At 40.4% G+C, this 19,835-nt stretch overlaps 1 protein-coding gene across 1 annotated transcript; it reads left to right on the top strand.

The window, feature by feature from the left end:
* The first annotated feature begins 287 nt into the window (after nucleotides 1-287).
* Nucleotides 288-18,489, top strand: oplah (5-oxoprolinase, ATP-hydrolysing). The gene is made up of 28 exons (XM_058060034.2): nucleotides 288-418; nucleotides 743-933; nucleotides 2,257-2,448; nucleotides 2,725-2,839; nucleotides 3,977-4,100; nucleotides 4,187-4,382; nucleotides 5,079-5,244; nucleotides 5,317-5,455; nucleotides 5,543-5,610; nucleotides 5,675-5,850; nucleotides 7,622-7,747; nucleotides 7,835-7,947; nucleotides 11,829-11,999; nucleotides 12,073-12,210; nucleotides 12,278-12,416; nucleotides 13,530-13,642; nucleotides 13,707-13,858; nucleotides 13,933-14,093; nucleotides 14,154-14,255; nucleotides 14,329-14,503; nucleotides 15,891-16,075; nucleotides 16,141-16,287; nucleotides 16,357-16,491; nucleotides 16,568-16,717; nucleotides 16,796-16,953; nucleotides 17,794-17,954; nucleotides 18,025-18,122; nucleotides 18,195-18,489. Exons 2-28 carry the CDS (start codon nucleotides 763-765, stop codon nucleotides 18,345-18,347), a joined length of 3,924 nt encoding a protein of 1,307 aa, XP_057916017.2. The 5' UTR covers nucleotides 288-418; nucleotides 743-762; the 3' UTR covers nucleotides 18,348-18,489.
* Nucleotides 18,490-19,835: the final 1,346 nt, after the last annotated feature.

Consider the following 19,835-nt stretch of genomic DNA (forward strand, 5'->3'; position numbering starts at 1 on the left):
AAGTTTCCAAAATGTTAGGTTGTTTAGTGAAGCTAACCCAATGCGAGTATGTCTTTAAGAACACTGTGGCGTTCTTTGCTGTGGTGCGTTCGCGACACCTTGGAAATCTGCAGTTTCACTCACGTGTTTGAAGGCAATACTCGATTTTTTTTGTCCTTATTTTAAAGAAACGTCTTTAAAATAAGCTAGTGAAAGTGTTCTTTACAGTATTTAGGTTATTTAAGATAACTTTTTCCATGAAAGAAGCTGCTTTGCTTCGTGGCTGCTCCCGATTATCTTGGAGGGGCGGAGCTCCAGGCGCGGTGCTCTTTGCTGTTTGTTCCGGGTCCCGACTGCTTGCTTGGAGCTCGCCAAGGAAAGTGTGGACTGGACACGGACACGATTGACGATTCCCATCGAGTAAACACACAACTGACGGGTGAGTTCAATGACTTTTACTGTAGTGGTAAGAGTCCCCGGATTAGACTTGAATGCACCACACCGTAAAGAAGCGAGATCCCCTTCGGTTTTGAAGCAATCCACAGGGGACGCCACGCAATACACAGTACTGTGTCTTTATAATTCTGCATATTTGAATATGATGTAATATTTGTGTATAATTACACAAGTAAAAATACAATAACAATAACAGGAGACTGATAAATCTATTATATTTTTATTGAGTGATATTCAATGACGTCCCACCCCTTCATCCACCCAATCACTGGCCTGGATTTAAACTTAATCCACCTGTCTGTCCCAGGTACCCACACACTCCCCACTATGACCCACACTGAGGGCAAGTTTGACTTCGCCATCGACCGAGGAGGAACCTTCACCGATGTCTTCGCCCGGCTACCCGATGGAAGGGAGAAGGTTCTCAAACTGCTGTCCCGTGACCCCCAGAACTACAAGGACGCCCCCACAGAGGGGATCCGTAGAGTCTTGGAAGAGGTAGATACTCAAATTAAATTAACATCTCATTTCATATTCATTCTGTGATATTTATTTAATAAATGTAATGACATAATTTAAAAAAAAAAAAAGGTTATCTGTGTGTGACTGGAGTAATAATCGTTAAAATAATGTGTGGTATTTTAAAGACATGACAATAAGCCAATAAGATGTGTAAAGTTTTTTCAGTGAAGTGTACATTTACTGTTGCATATTAATCTATAACTACACAAGTAGAATATTAAACATGCACATATAGATAAGGGGGCGTTTTATCGTACCTTGTCGAGGGACAATACTATACTGGTTATACTGGGGATGCACAAGACTCAAAGCTTTTTATTTATCTCAATTTTTACATTAAATTTACATTTAACTGTAATTGAATGACTGGAACAAATTTGGATTTGACAAATCATACCTGTTCATTTCTCCAAATCAATTATCAAGACATAACGATTACCACGTCACGACCCTGAGTGGAACCACAGTAGAGTGGTGGGAGCCACCTGTTGTGGCCCGGAAAAGTGCACTATATTCGGACACGCGCTCCGAGCAGCCGGGGTAATGATAATGGTTTTATTTCATTTAAACATGCATCGGATTACAATTGAATGCATCACATAATCAGTTCACAGTTCTACCTGTCCAAAAAGAGTAGGAAGAAGCAAAGCTTATTAAATCCTACCCCTCCATCTGGTACTTTTACAATCAGTAACTGTTACATTTGTTCACTTCCTGCTTTCCTAATATAATTTGTTTTATTTTTTTATTTGACATTTTTTTTTATTATTTTAGTTTTATTTTATTACTTTATTTTATTAATTTTTATTTTTGAAAAATACAATTATATATTTTTGTCATTTTCATTAATTTTAATTATAATTTTTTTTAATTAAAAAAAATATTTTATTTTATTTTATTAATTGAGGTATTTTATTAGTTTTAATTGAATGCATTTATTTAATTTTGTTTAGTAAAATTTCATTTATTTTATTTAAATGAATTAATTCATTTATGTTAATTTTAATTCAATAAAATAATAAAATAAAATCCAATTAAGAAATTCTAAAATGAAGAAATTCAATAACATCAATTTATTTTTTATTTTTTATTTTATTTTATTTATTTTTTATTTTATTTTTTTATGTGTGTGTGCCACTGAGGTCAGGAGTGAGACGAGTCCCCGAGGTGTCCTGTATTCAGGCACACGCTCCGAGCAGTTTTCAGGGGAAAAAAGGAGCGCTTGTTTTGCCCACCTATATAGTCCAGTCAGTGTTTTAATTGAATTATCATTGTGCGACTATGTGGCCACTTTGACAGGAAACGGGACGCGCCTTCCCTCGCGACGAACCCGTGGACACGTCTCTGATCGGCTGGATCCGAATGGGCACCACGGTGGCCACCAATGCCTTGCTGGAGAGGGAGGGGGAGAGGACGGCTCTGCTGGTCACCAAGGGATTCAAAGACCTGCTCCACATTGGAACGCAGGCCAGGCCTAAGCTCTTTGACTTGGTTTGTATTCCCTATTCTATATCTCTGGTGGAGTTACCTCCCCCAGGGATATTTATGTTAGACAGTCATCTTTTTTTTAGAGTTTGCCCTCGCATCAGTGAGCTATTAATGGTTTAGAAGTGACTTATCTGTGATCGTTTGTCTTGTGTCCTGCTGTAAAGTCGAGTCTATCTAGTTTACAGCTCTGTAATTGTGTATCTTTGTGTGTCTTTGTGTATCTTTATGTATCTTTGTGTATCTTTGTGTATCTTTAACTCACTATCCATGCGCACATAGGAGGTATCGGTGCCTGAAGTGCTGTACGAGGAGGTTATCGAAGTGGACGAGCGAGTCGTACTCAGGCAAGATGGCTGCCAGTTGCCGAGGAAGGATACCAAGCGTGTTGTGACAGGTGTGTCGCTTTTAAAACAACTTTAAAAAAAAACAACTTACAGGAAGCTATTTCAGTCGGAATTCCGTGGGAATGCTGAAATCGTTTCCACTCACCGACGAAGGATTGAACCAGCCACTAATAGCCGGGGGGGCGTGGCAAATGACCCCAATATTAAAGCTCCTGATAACGTCAATTTACAACACACAAGCTTCAGCACCATGGAGAGAGTAACTGTCATTTTGAAGTCCATAAAACTGACAATGAAATATAACAACACAAACGAGGACCGGTTCCCTTAAGTCCTCCGGGACGGGGTCGCACCGCCCTGTCAGTGGGACCTGCAACCATCAGGTTGGGGAATGATCGTTTGACTACATGATCCATGACAATGCGGACCAAAATATGATTTTTAATGGTAATGATAATGGTTTAATTTCATTTGAACATGCATCAGATTACAATTGAATGCATCACATAATCAGTTCAGAGTTCCACAAGTCGAAAAGGAGTAGGAAGAAGCAAAGCTGATTAAATCCTACCCCTCCTTCTGGTACTTTTACAATCAGTAACTGTTACATTTGTTCACTTCCTGCTTTCCTAATATAGTTATTTTTTTCTCTTTGTTTTTTTTATTTTAATTTATTTTATTTTTTATTTGTTATTATTTTTTACTTTTTTATTTATTTTTTTATATTTTTTATTTTACTTTATTTTACTTTATTTTTACTTTATTTTTTCAATGGGGTAACATATTAACTATAAAAGCAATTTTCACTTGTTAAATGTTCTGCAAAAAAAGGTCAGTAAGGATAATTCATAATGCCGCCTACAGAGAACATATTAACTCCTTATTTGTAAAATCACAAATACTTCATCTTCAAACAGCTAAAATAATGCATAAAAATGCTAAAAATAACAAATTACCTAAAAATGTCATCCAATACTTCTCTGCAAGAGAGGAGAAATATGATCTTTTTTTTAAATATTTTAAATATTTTATTTTGTATTTTTATAAATTTTTTGTCAATGGGAAATATTATTATGAAATATAGAAAATGTGGGATTTTTTCAGAAAGGCCAAATTATTTAGATTATTATCACAGAAACTATGAAATGATTGTAAAAATGTTATTGGCTCTCCCTCTCCCCCTGAAGGCAGCACCGGGGATAGTCTGGAGGTGTGGCGGGAGCTGGATCTGGATCGTGTGGAGGAGGACCTGAGAGGCGTTCTTTCCCGCGGCATCACCAGTCTGGCCGTGCTTCTGCTTCACTCCTACACGTCAGTTCAGCAACTGTTTAGTCTTAAAATGAAAAAAACTTGTCATGAAAAAAAAAAAAAAACAGCTCCCCCTACGTCTTCCTCAGGTGGTCCGACCACGAGAAAGCAGTGGGAGCCCTGGCCCGTCAGCTGGGCTTCACCCAGGTCTCCCTCTCCTCTGAGGTCATGCCCATGGTGAGGGCGGTCCCTCGAGGTTACACCGTGTGCGCCGACGCCTACCTCACACCCAAAATCCGGGAATATCTGAAAGGTTTCACCTCTGGGTTCAAGGGTGCTTTGAAGGTATAATAATACAATCATAATACATTTTGTATTAATATTTTTTATTAATTAATATATTTATTATATTATATATTTTATATAATATATTTTATATTAATTAATAATTAATTTTATTTGTATAGCGCTTAAAGTTAAAGGTGCATTAAAATACAATATCTAAAAGGTTTCACCTCTGGGTTCAATGGTGCTTTGAAGGTATACTAATAAAATAATAATCATAAATTTTATATTAATAATTTATATAAATGTATATATTTAATATAATATATTTTATATTAATTCATTTTATTTGAAATTGCTTAAAATTAAAGGTGCATTAAAATACAACATCTAAGTTATATTAATTTATATTAATTAATATATTTAATATATTTTTATTTAATGTAATATATTTTATATTAATTAATAATTAATTTTATTTGTATAGCGCTTAAAATTAAAGGTGCATTGAAGGTATAATAATAATACATTTTATATTCATAATTTATATTAATTAATATATTTAATATATTTAGATTTAATATTAATTAATTAATTAATTAATTTTATTAATTTTATTAATTTTATTAATTTTATTAATTAAATGACCGTAAATGTCCCCTGGGCCGCAGTTTGGACACCCTTTATGTATATTTTCATCCAAGTCCCATCATTGTGGGAATGCCCTCCAATCCCGTTATTCCCTTCGACTACCAGGATGTGGACGTCCTGTTCATGCAGTCAGACGGCGGTCTGACTCCCATGCAGCAGTTTTGCGGCTCGCGTGCCGTTCTCTCCGGCCCAGCGGGAGGAGTCGTGGGTTACGCCGTCACCTCCTACAAGCAGACGGAGGAGAGGCCTGTGATTGGCTTTGACATGGGTGGTGAGTCCTGCGGGGTTTTATGGCGTTTATCTAAGCATACTTTGCATTCCGACTGTCTTCTTCGCTCCGTAGGGACGTCCACTGATGTGAGCCGCTACGCCGGCCAGTACGAGCACGTGTTTGAAGCCACCACAGCTGGAGTCACGCTGCAGGCACCTCAGCTCGATATCAACACCGTAGCGGCAGGCGGGGGCTCGCGACTCTTCTTCCGGTCTGTGACAGCAAGTATTGCATCTGTTGATTGTTGATAAAACTGCATACTGGATGGATTTGGTGCAGCTTCCTCCTCCCTTGTCAGATCTGGGATGTTCGTGGTTGGACCAGAGTCTGCCGGGGCGCATCCAGGACCGGCCTGCTATAGAAAAGGTAACATGTTCCTAATTTAAACAAAACCTGACGCTAATCAGATGTTCAATCCCCGCCTCCCCAGGTGGTCCTCTGACCGTGACGGATGCTAACTTGGCTTTGGGCCGCCTCCTGCCGTCCTTCTTCCCCAAGATCTTCGGACCTGGAGAGAACGAACCGTTGGCCTTGGAGGAGAGCATGAAGCTTTTCCGTCACCTGACCCATGACATCAACAACTTCCTGTCCTCCAACCAATCACAAGTATGACAATATGTATGATTGTTATTTGACTTACTTACTTAACTACATTCATTAATCTTGGGGTGTCCAAAGTGCGGCATGATGGCCATTTGGGGCCGACTGCTGTTTTTTTTTACCAGACTTTTTTTAAAGTCATAATATGAGAGACTGCTGCACGGTGTTCGAGTGGTTAGCGCGCAGACTTCACAGCTAGGAGACCCAGGTTCAATCCCACTCTCGGCCATCTCTGTGTGGAGTTTGCATGTTCTCCTCGGGTACTCCGGTTTCCTCCCACATTCCAAAAACATGCTAGGCTAATTAGCGACTCCAAATTGTCCATAGGTATGAATGTGAGTGTGAATGGTTGTTTGTCTATATGTGCCCTGTGATTGGCTGGCCACCAGTCCAGGGTGTACCCCGCCTCTCGCCCAAAGACAGCTGGGATAGGCTCCAGCACCCCCGCAACCCTCATGAGCATAAGCGGAAGAAAATGAATGAATGAATAAACATTATTAGAGTCCTCCAGACATGAAATAGCACCCCTATAGTCACATTTACACTCCTATTACCCCAAAATAGTAGCCATAATAAGATATTTAAGACATAAATATGATTTGAACTTAAAGCAGGGCGGCACGGTGTTCGAGTGGTTAGTGTGCAGACCTCACAGCTAGGAGGACCCAGGTTCAATCCCACCCTCGGCCATCTCTGTGTAGAGTTTGCATGTTCTCCCCGCGGGTTTTCTCCGGGTACTCCAGTTTCCTCCCACATTCCAAAAACATGCTAGGTTAATTAGCGACTCCAAATTGTCCATAGGTATGAATGTGAGTGTGAATGGTTGTTTGTCTATATGTGCCCTGTGATTGGCTGACCACCAGTCCAGGGTGTACCCCGCCTCTCGCCCAAAGACAGCTGGGATAGGCTCCAACACCCCCCGCGACCCTCATGAGGATAAGCGGAAGAAAATGAATGAATGAATGAACATTATTAGAGTCCTCCAGACATGAAATAGCACCCCTATAGTCACATTTACACTCCTGTTACCCCAAAATAGTAGCCATAATAAGATATTTAAGACATAAATATGATTTGAACTTAAAGCAGGGCGGCACGGTGTTCGAGTGGTTAGTGTGCAGACCTCACAGCTAGGAGGACCCAGGTTCAATCCCACCCTCGGCCATCTCTGTGTAGAGTTTGCATGTTCTCCCCGTGGGTTTTCTCCGGGTACTCCAGTTTCCTCCCACATTCAAAAAACATGCTAGGTTAATTAGCGACTCCAAATTGTGCATAGGTATGAATGTGAGTGTGAATGGTTGTTTGTCTATATGTGCCCTGTGATTGGCTGGCCACCAGTCCAGGGTGTACCCCGCCTCTCGCCCCAAGAAAACAACTGGGATAGGCTCCAGCACCCCCCCTCCCGACCCTCGTGAAGATAAGCGATAGAAATGGAATGAATGATGTTCTCATTGGGAGTGACCAGGATGGATAGGATCAAGAACAAGTAGGATAAGCGATAGAAATTGAATGAATGAATAGTTAGAACACAAAAAAACTTATTTAAAAGCTTATTTTCAGCCTTTTGCATTGAGTCGTGTACTCCTATCGAGCAGCTACACACAATAACCGGCACAGAAAGCTTTCTAGATCTTCTAGATTCTCCACCTCTTTGGTGATATTTTTTAAATATATATAACATTTCAAAGTGGGCCACTCCTATTGTGATGCAGTACAATGCTTTGGTTGCATAGTACTTTTAATATTTGATACTAACACCAGGGTGTTTTATTTGCAGGCTGATGCAAATGGCGCTAACCACAGCCACAAAAGCCAATCAGAGATGACTTTGGAGGAAGTGGCCATGGGATTCATCCGCGTGGCAAACGAGGCTATGTGTCGACCAATCAGAGCACTGACGCAGGTAGCAAAGATAAAGCGACATTAATGTGATTTATTATATTATTGAATGTTAAGTTCTATTTTTGTTTTGTTTTTGTTCACGGTTAAGGCAAAGGGCCATGACACATCACAACATGTGTTGGCGTGTTTCGGGGGGGCCGGAGGCCAACATGCCTGTGCAATCGCCCGAGCGCTCGGGATGAAGACCGTCTTCATACATAAGTAGGAACGACACCTGGTGGTCTTACATAATGTCAATTTGCTAACGATATAGGGCAGTTATACTGAAATGCTACAATGTACACCATGCATTATTCCCCATGTCTCCCAACATGAAGGTTGCTGGTTCAATCCTCAACCCTCGTATAATGATTCAACATAACATTTCTCTACCGCTTCAAACCGTGTTCAACCAAATGTTCAGGTCAATAAGGACACGTAGGATAGCATATCTGTTTTTGCTAAATTTCCACATTTTTATACTGGAAAATTGATGGTTGCTGGTTCGATCCTCAGCCCTTGTCTACTGGAAATTAAGTTTACATTGTACATTACATGGAACATTGGGCTTATTCCGTGCACGGTGGATTGGCTCAGGTCGTAGAGTGGTCGTCTGCCAACATGATGGTTGCTGGTTCAATCCTCAACCCTCGTATAATGATTCAACATAACATTTCTCGCTTCAAACCATGTTCAACCAATTGTTCAGCTCAATAAGGACACGTAGGATATTGGATATTTGTCAGGACTTTTTGCTAAATTTCCACATTTTCCATACTTGAATATTGATGGTTGCTGGTTCGATCCTCAGCCCTTGTGTAATGGAAATTAAGCTGACATTGAACATTACATGGAACAATGGGCTTATTCCGTGCACGGTGGATTGACTCAGGTCGTAGAGTGGTTGTCTCCCAACATGAAGGTTGCTGGTTCAATCCTCAACCCTCGTATAATGATTCAACATAACATTTCTCTACCGCTTCAAACCATGTTCAACCAAATGTTCAGGTCAATAAGGACACGTAGGATAGCATATCTGTTTTTGCTAAATTTCCACATTTTTTATGCTGGAAAATTGATGGTTGCTGGTTCGATCCTCAGCCCTTGTCTACTGGAAATTAAGTTTACATTGTACATTACATGGAACAATGGGCTTATTCCGTGCACGGTGGATTGGCTCAGGTCGTAGAGTGGTCGTCTGCCAACATGATGGTTGCTGGTTCAATCCTCAACCCTTGTATAATGATTCAACATAACATTTCTCGCTTCAAACCATGTTCAACCAATTGTTCAGCTCAATAAGGACACGTAGGATATTGGATATTTGTCAGGACTTTTTGCTAAATTTCCACATTTTCCATACTTGAATATTGATGGTTGCTGGTTCGATCCTCAGCCCTTGTGTAATGGAAATTAAGCTGACATTGAACATTACATGGAACAATGGGCTTATTCCGTGCACGGTGGATTGACTCAGGTCGTAGAGTGGTTGTCTCCCAACATGAAGGTTGCTGTTTCAATCCTCAACCCTCGTATAATGATTCAACATGACATTTCTCTACCGCTTCAAACCATTCCAACATCAAAATGTTCAGCTCGATCAGGACATGTAGGATAGGATATCTGTCAGGACTTTTTGCAAAATTTCCACATTTTCCATACTTGAATATTGATGGTTGCTGGTTCGATCCTCAGCCCTTGTGTAATGGAAATTAAGCTGACATTGAACATTACATGGAACAATGGGCTTATTCCATGCACGGTGGATTGACTCAGGTCGTAGAGTGGTTGTCTCCCAACATGAAGGTTGCTGGTTCAATCCTCAACCCTCGTATAATGATTCAACATAACATTTCTCTACCGCTTCAAACCATGTTCAACCAAATGTTCAGGTCAATAAGGACACGTAGGATAGCATATCTGTTTTTGCTACATTTCCACATTTTTTATGCTGGAAAATTGATGGTTGCTGGTTCAATCCTCAGCCCTTGTCTACTGGGAAATTAAGTTTACATTGTACATTACATGGAACAATGGGCTTATTCCATGCACGGTGGATTGGCTCAGGTCGTAGAGTGGTCGTCTGCCAACATGATGGTTGCTGGTTCAATCCTCCACCCTCGTATAATGATTCAACATAACATTTCTCGCTTCAAACCATGTTCAACCAATTGTTCAGCTCAATAAGGACACGTAGGATATTGGATATTTGTCAGGACTTTTTGCTAAATTTCCACATTTTCCATACTTGAATATTGATGGTTGCTGGTTCGATCCTCAGCCCTTGTGTAATGGAAATTAAGCTGACATTGAACATTACATGGAACAATGGGCTTATTCCGTGCACGGTGGATTGACTCAGGTCGTAGAGTGGTTGTCTCCCAACATGAAGGTTGCTGGTTCAATCCTCAACCCTCGTATAATGATTCAACATAACATTTCTCTACCGCTTCAAACCATGTTCAACCAAATGTTCAGGTCAATAAGGACACGTAGGATAGCATATCTGTTTTTGCTAAATTTCCACATTTTTTATGCTGGAAAATTGATGGTTGCTGGTTCAATCCTCAGCCCTTGTCTACTGGGAAATTAAGTTTACATTGTACATTACATGGAACAATGGGCTTATTCCATGCACGGTGGATTGGCTCAGGTCGTAGAGTGGTCGTCTGCCAACATGATGGTTGCTGGTTCAATCCTCAACCCTCGTATAATGATTCAACATAACATTTCTCGCTTCAAACCATGTTCAACCAATTGTTCAGCTCAATAAGGACACGTAGGATATTGGATATTTGTCAGGACTTTTTGCTAAATTTCCACATTTTCCATACTTGAATATTGATGGTTGCTGGTTCGATCCTCAGCCCTTGTGTAATGGAAATTAAGCTGACATTGAACATTACATGGAACAATGGGCTTATTCCGTGCACGGTGGATTGACTCAGGTTGTAGAGTGGTTGTCTCCCAACATGAAGGTTGCTGGTTCAATCCTCAACCCTCGTATAATGATTCAACATAACATTTCTCTACCGCTTCAAACCATGTTCAACCAAATGTTCAGGTCAATAAGGACATGTAGGATAGCATATCTGTTTTTGCTAAATTTCCACATTTTTTATTCTGGAAAATTGATGGTTGCTGGTTCAATCCTCAACCCTCGTATAATGATTCAACATAACATTTCTCTACTGCTTCAAACCATTCCAACATTAAAATGTTCAGCTCGATCAGGACATGTAGGACATGTCTCCCAACATGATGGTTGCTGGTTCGATCCTCAGCTCTTGTGTACTGGAAATTAAGTTTACATTTAATGTTACTTGGAACAGTGGCCTTATTCTGTGCACGGTGGAGTGGCTCAGGTCATAGAGTGGTCGTCTCCCAACATGATGGTTGCTGGTTCAATTCTCAGCCCTTGTGTACTGGAAATTAAATTTACATTGTACATTAAATGGAACAATGGGCTTATTCTGTGCACGGTGGAGTGGTTCATATCATAGAGTGGTCATCTCCCAACATGATGGTTGCTGGTTCGATCCTCTGTCCTTGTGTACTGGAAATTAAGCTTACATTTAACATTATATGGAACAATGGCCTTATTCTCTGCATGTTGGAGTGGCTCAGGTAGTAGAGTGGTTGTCTCCCAACATGATGGTTGCTGGTTCGATCCTCTGTCCTTGTGTACTGGAAATTAAGCTTACATTTAATGTTACTTGGAACAATGGGCTTATTCTCTGCACGATAGAGTGGCTCAGTTAGTAGAGTGGTCGTCTCCCAACATGATGGTTGCTGGTTCGATCCTCAGCCCTTGTGTACTGGAAATTAAGTTTACATTTAATGTTACTTGGAACAATGGCCTTATTCTGTGCACGGTGGAGTGACTCAGGTCATAGAGTGGTTGGCTCCCAACATGATGGTTGCTAGTTCGATCCTCAGCTTTTTTGTACTGGAAATTAAGTTTACATTTAACATTACATGGAACAATTGGCTTATTCTCTGCACTGTGGATTGGCTGAGGTCGTAGAGTGGTCATGATGGTTGCTGGTTCGATCCTCAGTCCTTGTGTACCGGTTCAACATATTGTGTGTTCACGTCTATAGGTACAGTGGCGTGCTGTCTGCCTATGGTTTGGCTCTAGCAGACGTAGTGGAGGAAGTACAGGAGCCGTGCTCGCTGCAGTATGAGAAGAACTCCTTCGGCGAGCTGGACCGCAGGGTGGATACGCTGTCCAAACGCTGCCACGAAACGCTGCATGCACGCGGATTCAACAGGTTGGCAATCAAACAGTTGCGCTATTGTGCTGCTTGCAAGAACGCCTGAGTGTTTATCCCCTTATCCGCATAGTGGCCAAATAACCACAGAAGTGTTTCTCCACCTGCGCTACGACGGCACAGACTGCGCTCTCATGGTGACGGCTAACGGTTACCCCGGAAACGAGCACACGTGCCGAGCCGGCGACTTCCGTAGTGCTTTCACAAAAAGGTTTGTGCGTTGAAGACTGAAGTGACGATTGTCGACATTGAGGTGTGAGTTTGTGTTGTTTTTCAAGGTATCTGAAGGAGTTCGGATTCACCATCCCAGACCGACCCATCATGGTCGATGACGTCAGAGTGAGGGGTTGTGGGAAATCTGGAATCAAATCCACCTACAAACCAATAAAGGGACGCAGTCAAGCCAAACCCGTCACGGTACCTGATAGCCTGACTGTTGTCGATTTGATTTGGAGTGCATGAGAAAGTGGTTTTTTTAACAAGTTTACGCACGTGCTCAGTCATGCCATGCAATGTAAACAACAGTTGATTGGCAGTAATTATAGTAATTAACAAATTATTACTGTTTTGGGGTTTACTATAAACTATTGCTACTAAAAATATGCATATTTAAGCACATTTTACATGCTAACATGTATTTGTTTCTCTTATTATGTCTTTTATATTGGCTAATACGAGTGTGAAGGTGACTATAGGGGTGTTATTTCATGTTCAGAGAGCTCTCATAAAGTTAAAAGCCATATTTTTCTATGCTCTAGACATTTTAAAAAATTCATTTTAATACATATAAATAATCAATCCCACCCTCGGCCATCTCTGTGTGGAGTTTGCATGTTCTCCCCGTGGATGCGTGGGTTTTCTCCGGGTATTCCGGTTTCCTCCCACATTCCAAAAACATGCTAGGTTAATTAGCCACTCCAAATTGTCCATAGGTATGAATGTGAGTGTGAATGGTTGTTTGTCTATATGTGCCCTGTGATTGGCTGGCCACCAGTCCAGGGTGTACACCGCCTCTTGCCTGAAGACAGCTGGGATAGGCTCCAGCACCCCCCACCCCCCGACCCTTGTGAGGATAAGCGATAGAAAATGAATGACTTAACGTATAAATAAATAATTCTTAATTTTCACTTCATTGGGTGGGGAGCTAATACGAGTGTGAAGGTGACTATAGGGGTGCTATTTCATGTTCAGAGCGCTCTCATAAAGTTAAAAGCCATATTAAGAAGGTTGCAAACAATTTTAGACATACACATTTCATTTGAATGTGTATAAATAATTATAATAATAATAAATAATAATAATCCTACATTTTCACTTCATTGGGTGGGGAGCCGATTAACTCTTATAAACCAGGGATGGCTATATTTCAGTGCCAGTGCCGTTTTTTTTAACTCTATCAGTGGGTTGCCTACAGCCACAGCTGTTCTAATCAGATTAATGGCAAATAAAAAGTAAATTTGAGGCTTTAATCGTAGAACATGTACAACAAATAAGACAAAAATATGATATTTTGATGCTTTTTCTCCGTAGATGACAAAGTGCTATTTCGAGGGTGGTTACCATGACACCGCTGTGTATCTGTGGGAGGAGCTTCCTTGTGGTCACAGCATCCCGGGACCGGCGCTCATCATTGACAAGAACAGGTACAGTACAGGTTTACTGTACTATCTTCCTAAAGAGTACATTTATTTGATATGACCTTCTCAGCACCATCCTGGTGGAGCCCTGCTGTGAGGCTCGCCTGACAGAAGGGGGCGACGTATGTGTGACGGTGGGCTCGGACCCTCACCGTGCTGTGGGAGCGGAGCTCAACACCGTGCAGCTCTCCATCTTCTCGCACCGCTTCATGAGCATCGCAGGTTAGCAAACATGAAGCTCATTTGCTAAGACTGAAATCCTGACCGAGTTCTGGTCCAACTTTGTGGTTCTGTAGAACAGATGGGCAGAGTTCTCCAAAGAACATCCATCTCCACTAACATCAAGGAGCGTCTGGATTTCTCCTGTGCCGTATTTGGACCAGATGGTGGTCTGGTGTCTAACGCACCACACATCCCGGTCCACTTAGGCGCCATGCAGGAAACCGTCCAGTTCCAGGTATGGGATCCTTATGGAAGTCATGCAACCTCAAATATTCACTCCTGGTTCTATATTTAGATCAGATCACTGGAGGGGAATCTCCAAGAAGGGGATGTGATTCTGAGCAACCACCCATGTGCCGGCGGAAGCCACCTCCCTGACCTCACGGTCATCACACCAGTCAGTCCGTCTGTGTTTACTCGACTCTTAATTCTCCATAACCACCGCTAACACTCCACTGTTTGATTCCCAGGTGTTTAGAAAAGGCGTAAAGGGGCCGGTGTTCTTTGTAGCCAGCAGGGGGCACCATGCGGACATCGGGGGCATCACTCCTGGATCCATGCCTCCGCACTCCACCTCTCTGCAGCAGGAGGGCGCCGTCTTTATTTCCTTCAAGCTGGTCACAGGCGGTGTCTTCCAAGAAAAGGGTAAGATGAATAAATGAGACATTTTGATAAAAATTAAATTTAATTCACAACATGTAAAAATTACTGTAGATATTTTTTGATAATAAATTAGAAATGACACTGAGCTGCACCTAGCATGTTAACATCTCAAAAGCTTGCCAACGTCAGCATATTAACAATGCTAGCATGACAACCTAGCATGATAACACTGTCTAAATAAGTTTATACATTTGAAAGCAATTCAAAATGTAAACATGCTAGTGTTAGCATGCACCTAGCATGTTAACATCTCAAATGCTAACGTGCCAACGTCAGCATATTAACAATGCTAGCATGATAACCTAGCATGATAACACTGTCTTCATAAGTTTATACATTTGAAAGCAATTCAAAATGTAAACATGCTAATGTTATCATGCACCTAGCATGTTAACATCTCAAATGCTAACGTGCCAACGTCAGCATATTAACAATGCTAGCATGATAACCTAGCATGATAACACTGTCTTCATAAGTTTATACATTTGAAAGCAATTCAAAATGTAAACATGCTAGTGTTAGCATGCACCTAGCATGTTAACATCTCAAATGCTAACGTGCCAACGTCAGCATATTAACAATGCTAGCATGATAACCTAGCATGATAACACTGTCTTCATAAGTTTATACATTTGAAAGCAATTCAAAATGTAAACATGCTAATGTTAGCATGCTAACACCTAGCATGGAAACACCGTATGAAAGTGTGCCTTTGTTTTTGCGGGCACCATGGGACCACACATAAAAGTGCCAGCAGTATGATAAATATGAGATGCTAACACCTAGCATGATAGCTATCACATGCTATGTGGCATGTTTACAATGATAACACCTATATGACAACACGAAGCGTATACCTTTAAAAAAAATGGCAAAAAAGCTTAATGTGCTAATATTAACATTATAGCAATGCTAGCTGTTAGCATGCTAACACTTAACATGATAACTCAGTCTTTATGTAAGTTCATACCTAGGATAATGGCTTAAATGCTAATGTACTAATGTTAGTATGGTAGCAATGCTAACTTTTAGCATGCTTACTCCTAACATGACAACACTGTGTAAAAAAAAATAATGCTAACATGCAACACGATCACAATTAGTCTCTATGTAAGTTTATACTTTTTAAAAAATGGCTTAAATGCTAAGATGCTAACTTTATCATTTTAACAATGATAACATGCTAATGGTTAGCATGGTAGCTTGCTCCACTGGGTTTAGCAAGCCTGTTGTCTATCATTCAAGCATGCAGGCATCCAATAAATGAACACACATGACTTTTGTGGACCTTCGACCCGGCTGGTAACTTTTAAATAAAACTTTATTCATAACACTTATTGATAACAATTCTCCATGTTCCTCTTATAAGCTGTAACCGAGGCCCTGATGGCTCCGGCCCGATACCCGGACTCTTCCGGGACTCGGAATCTCCACGACAACTTGTCGGACTTACGGGCGCAGGTGGCAGCCAATCAGAGGGGCAGCCAACTCGTGGGGGAGTTGATTGACTGCTACGGGCTCGCCGTGGTCCAGGCCTACATGGGCTACATCCAGGTAGCAACAGCTAACACGCTATTCACATTACATTCGGAGCAGGTTCGAGTCCGCGTGTGTGACAGAGCAATGCAGAGCTGGCAGTGAGGGACATGCTGAGGGACTTTGCTCGTCGTCGACGGCAACAGACCGGCTCCTTGGAGGTGGAGTCGGAGGATTTCATGGATGATGGAACGCCGATCCGACTGCGGGTTCAGATTAACGAGGAAAAGGTGATAATCTGCTAGGGAAAAAAAAGGCCTAACTATATTTTACTCGTTGATGTTTTGACTTTCCAACAGGGCACCGCGCTCTTTGATTTTACCGGGACAGGCACCGAAGTTTGGGGAAACTGCAACGCGCCACGAGCAATCACACTCTCCGCCCTCATTTACTGCCTCCGCTGCATGGTGGGACAGGATATCCCCCTCAATCAGGTCAGCTGCCTTCTCTTTCTGTGTGACACGAGTTGCATTGAACGCAACACGAATTTTATTATTTGTTGTCGTTTAGGGCTGCCTCGCGCCAATCAAAGTCATCATCCCCCCAGGTTCCATCCTCCAGCCGTCCCAGAATGCAGCCGTGGTTGGCGGCAATGTACTCACATCCCAGAGAGTCGTTGACGTCATTTTTAAAGCGTTTGAGGTCTGCGCTGCCTCTCAGGTGAGGATCACAAAAATAAATCGATATATAATTTGACCGCAAAATAACGATTTTTTTTTTGTCTTGGTTTGTTATCAGGGCTGCATGAACAACGTTTCATTCGGGAGCGAGAAGGTCGGGTACTATGAGACCGTCGCCGGTGGTGCTGGGGCGGGGCCAGGCTGGAGTGGGAGAAGTGGCGTTCACAGTCACATGACCAACACTCGTATCACTGACCCTGAGATTCTGGAGAAGAGGTAATACGTTAAGATGGTTTTATTCTGTTTTCATCTCCTTTTTGGGCGCTAAGGATGAGCATTTAATAACATCTCCAGAAAAAATATATATACATAATTGTATCAATTATTATTCACAAATTAATTAATAAAAAACTAATGTTTTCATCAGTAATATTTTTAATTTTTTCATCAGTAGTTTAACCATCTCCCATTTACATACAGTATAATAAATATAATACATTCTAATTCATGATTTAATTAATTTATTTGAATTAATAACTAAAAATAATTATTAAAAATATAATATATTTATTATATATTTAATTATAATAATTTTTTATTTAATTTTAATTATTTAAATAATTACAATTATTTTTGCATTATTTTAATTATTTAAATAATTTGTATTGTATTAGTTTTAATTTTCCAGTAATAATTGTTAGTCATCTCCTCTCTGGGTACAAAGGATGAGCATTTAACTATATTACCTTAATAAATATATTAAAGTCAATTTATTTGTGTTATTAATATTTTTTATTTATTTTTATACATTTAATTTTATTAATAATTTAATGATTTCAAAAATTATTTTTTAGAAATTAATTTAGATGTGAAAATGTCAAATTAAATTAGGATATGCATTTAATCATGTTTCCTGAGTAAATATGAATATAATTACTACATAATTATTTTTGTACATGTTTAAATGAAATCCTATGCAACAATCAAATAACAGTGTTTTACTTTAGACTGAATCAACAGCGCCACTGCTGGTTAATGTCCAGTACTGCACCTCATTTTGCCTCCACTGCTTCCAGATGAGCTGAAGCAACAATGAGTTATGTCCATCTGTGTTAGATACCCGGTGATTCTGGAGCAGTTCTCCTTGCGAACCGCTTCAGGAGGTGCGGGGAAATACCGCGGAGGAGACGGCGTCATTCGGAAGCTTTTATTCCGGGACGAAGTCGTTCTTTCTGTGCTGAGTGAGAGGCGAACCACGCGTCCTTACGGCCTCAACGGTAAACCCATTGAAGGTTTTCTTTTTTGTTTGCCTGTTTTACTCTAATGTGGTCTTTCTCTGCCGGTCAGGGGGTGAAGACGGTGCCGCGGGTTTGAACCAGCTTCACAGAGCTGACGGCAGAATCCTCAATCTGGGTGCCAAGACCAGCGTCAGCCTTCAAGCGGGGGTAAGTTCTCCTTCAGGACTTTTAAAGACAACGACTTTCTGGAAGTCCGCATGGGTTTGTCTTCCTTTGCAGGACATGTTCTGCCTCTACACCCCAGGAGGAGGGGGATACGGGAATGAGGAGGAAGCAAACGGAATACCGCAGAAGAAACGCAGGGGCTTGAACGAGACTTTCCCAGAGAGAGGCAGCGTCTTCGAGTACCGTATGGCGCAGGAAGGGGTGTGACCGCTCGCCAGTGGAGTGGAGGTGGAATTTATAGAAATTAATGGTGGACTTTGATATCACAATGCTAATTTGGATCAGCCCCAAATTACACACTGCCTGAATTTTATTATTGAAATAAAATTGGAAAATATTTTAGCTTCAAGTGACACCAAATTGAGTCAATTTATTGATTTCAAAAAGCAATCTAACATATATTTTAATGTTTTTAATGAGTGCATCCCAAGTTGTGATCCCCTCCTCCTTCCTATCCTCCCTCGGGGGGGGTGAGGAGTGACGAGGGAGGACGCACGGTGAGGGAGTGCAGGCATGCGTAGAGCGCTGATAAAGAGATAGCGACCACTGCGGAGGAAGCAGCAGGGGGTCGACGGCTGCTTGGATTTTGGATGTAAATCAGATGGTTTGTCTTTACGCCAGCTGCAAATTCCAACCGGGAGCCCGTGGACGGTTGATCAAAGATAGTTTAAGCTTTCGACGAGAGTACGACCATTTAACAAGACCAACTTAGGACATTACGTAGCAATAAAAACAAGATAAATCTGAATTATGACCAAATACCGAGCGTCATATTGCCAGATAAAACCACAATAATGTTACATTTATGGAGAAATGAAAGCTAAAGGCGAAATATAAGACAAAATTTCAGCTCTTAAATTTCTATTTTGACCTGACAATACTCCCCTCCACAAAAAACAGTATTTTGAAAGCCCTTTTAATGACAAAATCCAAAACAAAAAATACAACAAATTAATTTTTTTAAACTACCATATTGACCTGAATATAAGACGATCCTTCTTTTTGAAAACCTGCTTTTTTTAACCATTTTTTTAAAACACAAAGACTGCAAAAAATACAACAAATTATTTTTTTTTCAACTACCATATTGACTTAAATATAAGACGACCCTTTTTTTGAAAACCTGCTCTTTTTGAACTTCTTTTTAAACACAAAGACTGCAAAAAATACAACAAATAATTTTTTTAACTACCATATTGACCTGAATATAAGACGACCCTTTTTTTAAAACCTGCTTTTTTTTAACGTTTTTTTAATCACAGACCGCAAAAAATACAACAAATTAATTTCTTTTTAAGTACCATGTTGACCTGAATATAAGACAACCCCTTTTTTAAACCCTGCTTTTTTAAAACTTTTTTTTTAAACACAAAGGCCGCAAAAAATTTTAACTACCATATTGACCTGAATATAAGACAACCCTTTTTTTTAAACCCTGCTTTTTTATACTTTTTTTTTAAAACACAAAGACCGCAAAAAATACAACAAATAAATTATTTTAACTACCATATTGACATGAATATAAGACGACCCTTTTTTTGAAAACCTGCTGTATTTTAACTATTTTTTTAAAACACAAAGACCGCAAAAAATACAACAAATTATTTTTTTAACTTCCATATTGACCTGAATATAAGACGACCCTTTTTTTAAAAAAAATGCTTTTTAAAAACGTTTTTTAAACACGAAGACTGC

This window comes from Doryrhamphus excisus, linkage group LG5 (assembly GCF_037039965.1).
Source record: "Doryrhamphus excisus strain RoL-2023G ecotype Guam linkage group LG5, RoL_Dexc_Guam_v1.1, whole genome shotgun sequence".
NCBI lineage: Eukaryota > Metazoa > Chordata > Actinopteri > Syngnathiformes > Syngnathidae > Doryrhamphus > Doryrhamphus excisus.

What these genes read in the sequence shown, in the direction of transcription:
- oplah (XM_058060034.2), top strand. Translation starts at nt 763, where the DNA reads ATGACCCACACTGAGGGCAAGTTTGACTTCGCCATCGACCGAGGAGGA. An exon ending in CCGCTTCATGAGCATCGCAG is followed by an intron (nt 13,859 to 13,932) that starts GTTAGCAAACAT and finishes GTGGTTCTGTAG; the next exon opens with AACAGATGGGCAGAGTTCTC. An exon ending in AGGAAACCGTCCAGTTCCAG is followed by an intron (nt 14,094 to 14,153) that starts GTATGGGATCCT and finishes TTCTATATTTAG; the next exon opens with ATCAGATCACTGGAGGGGAA.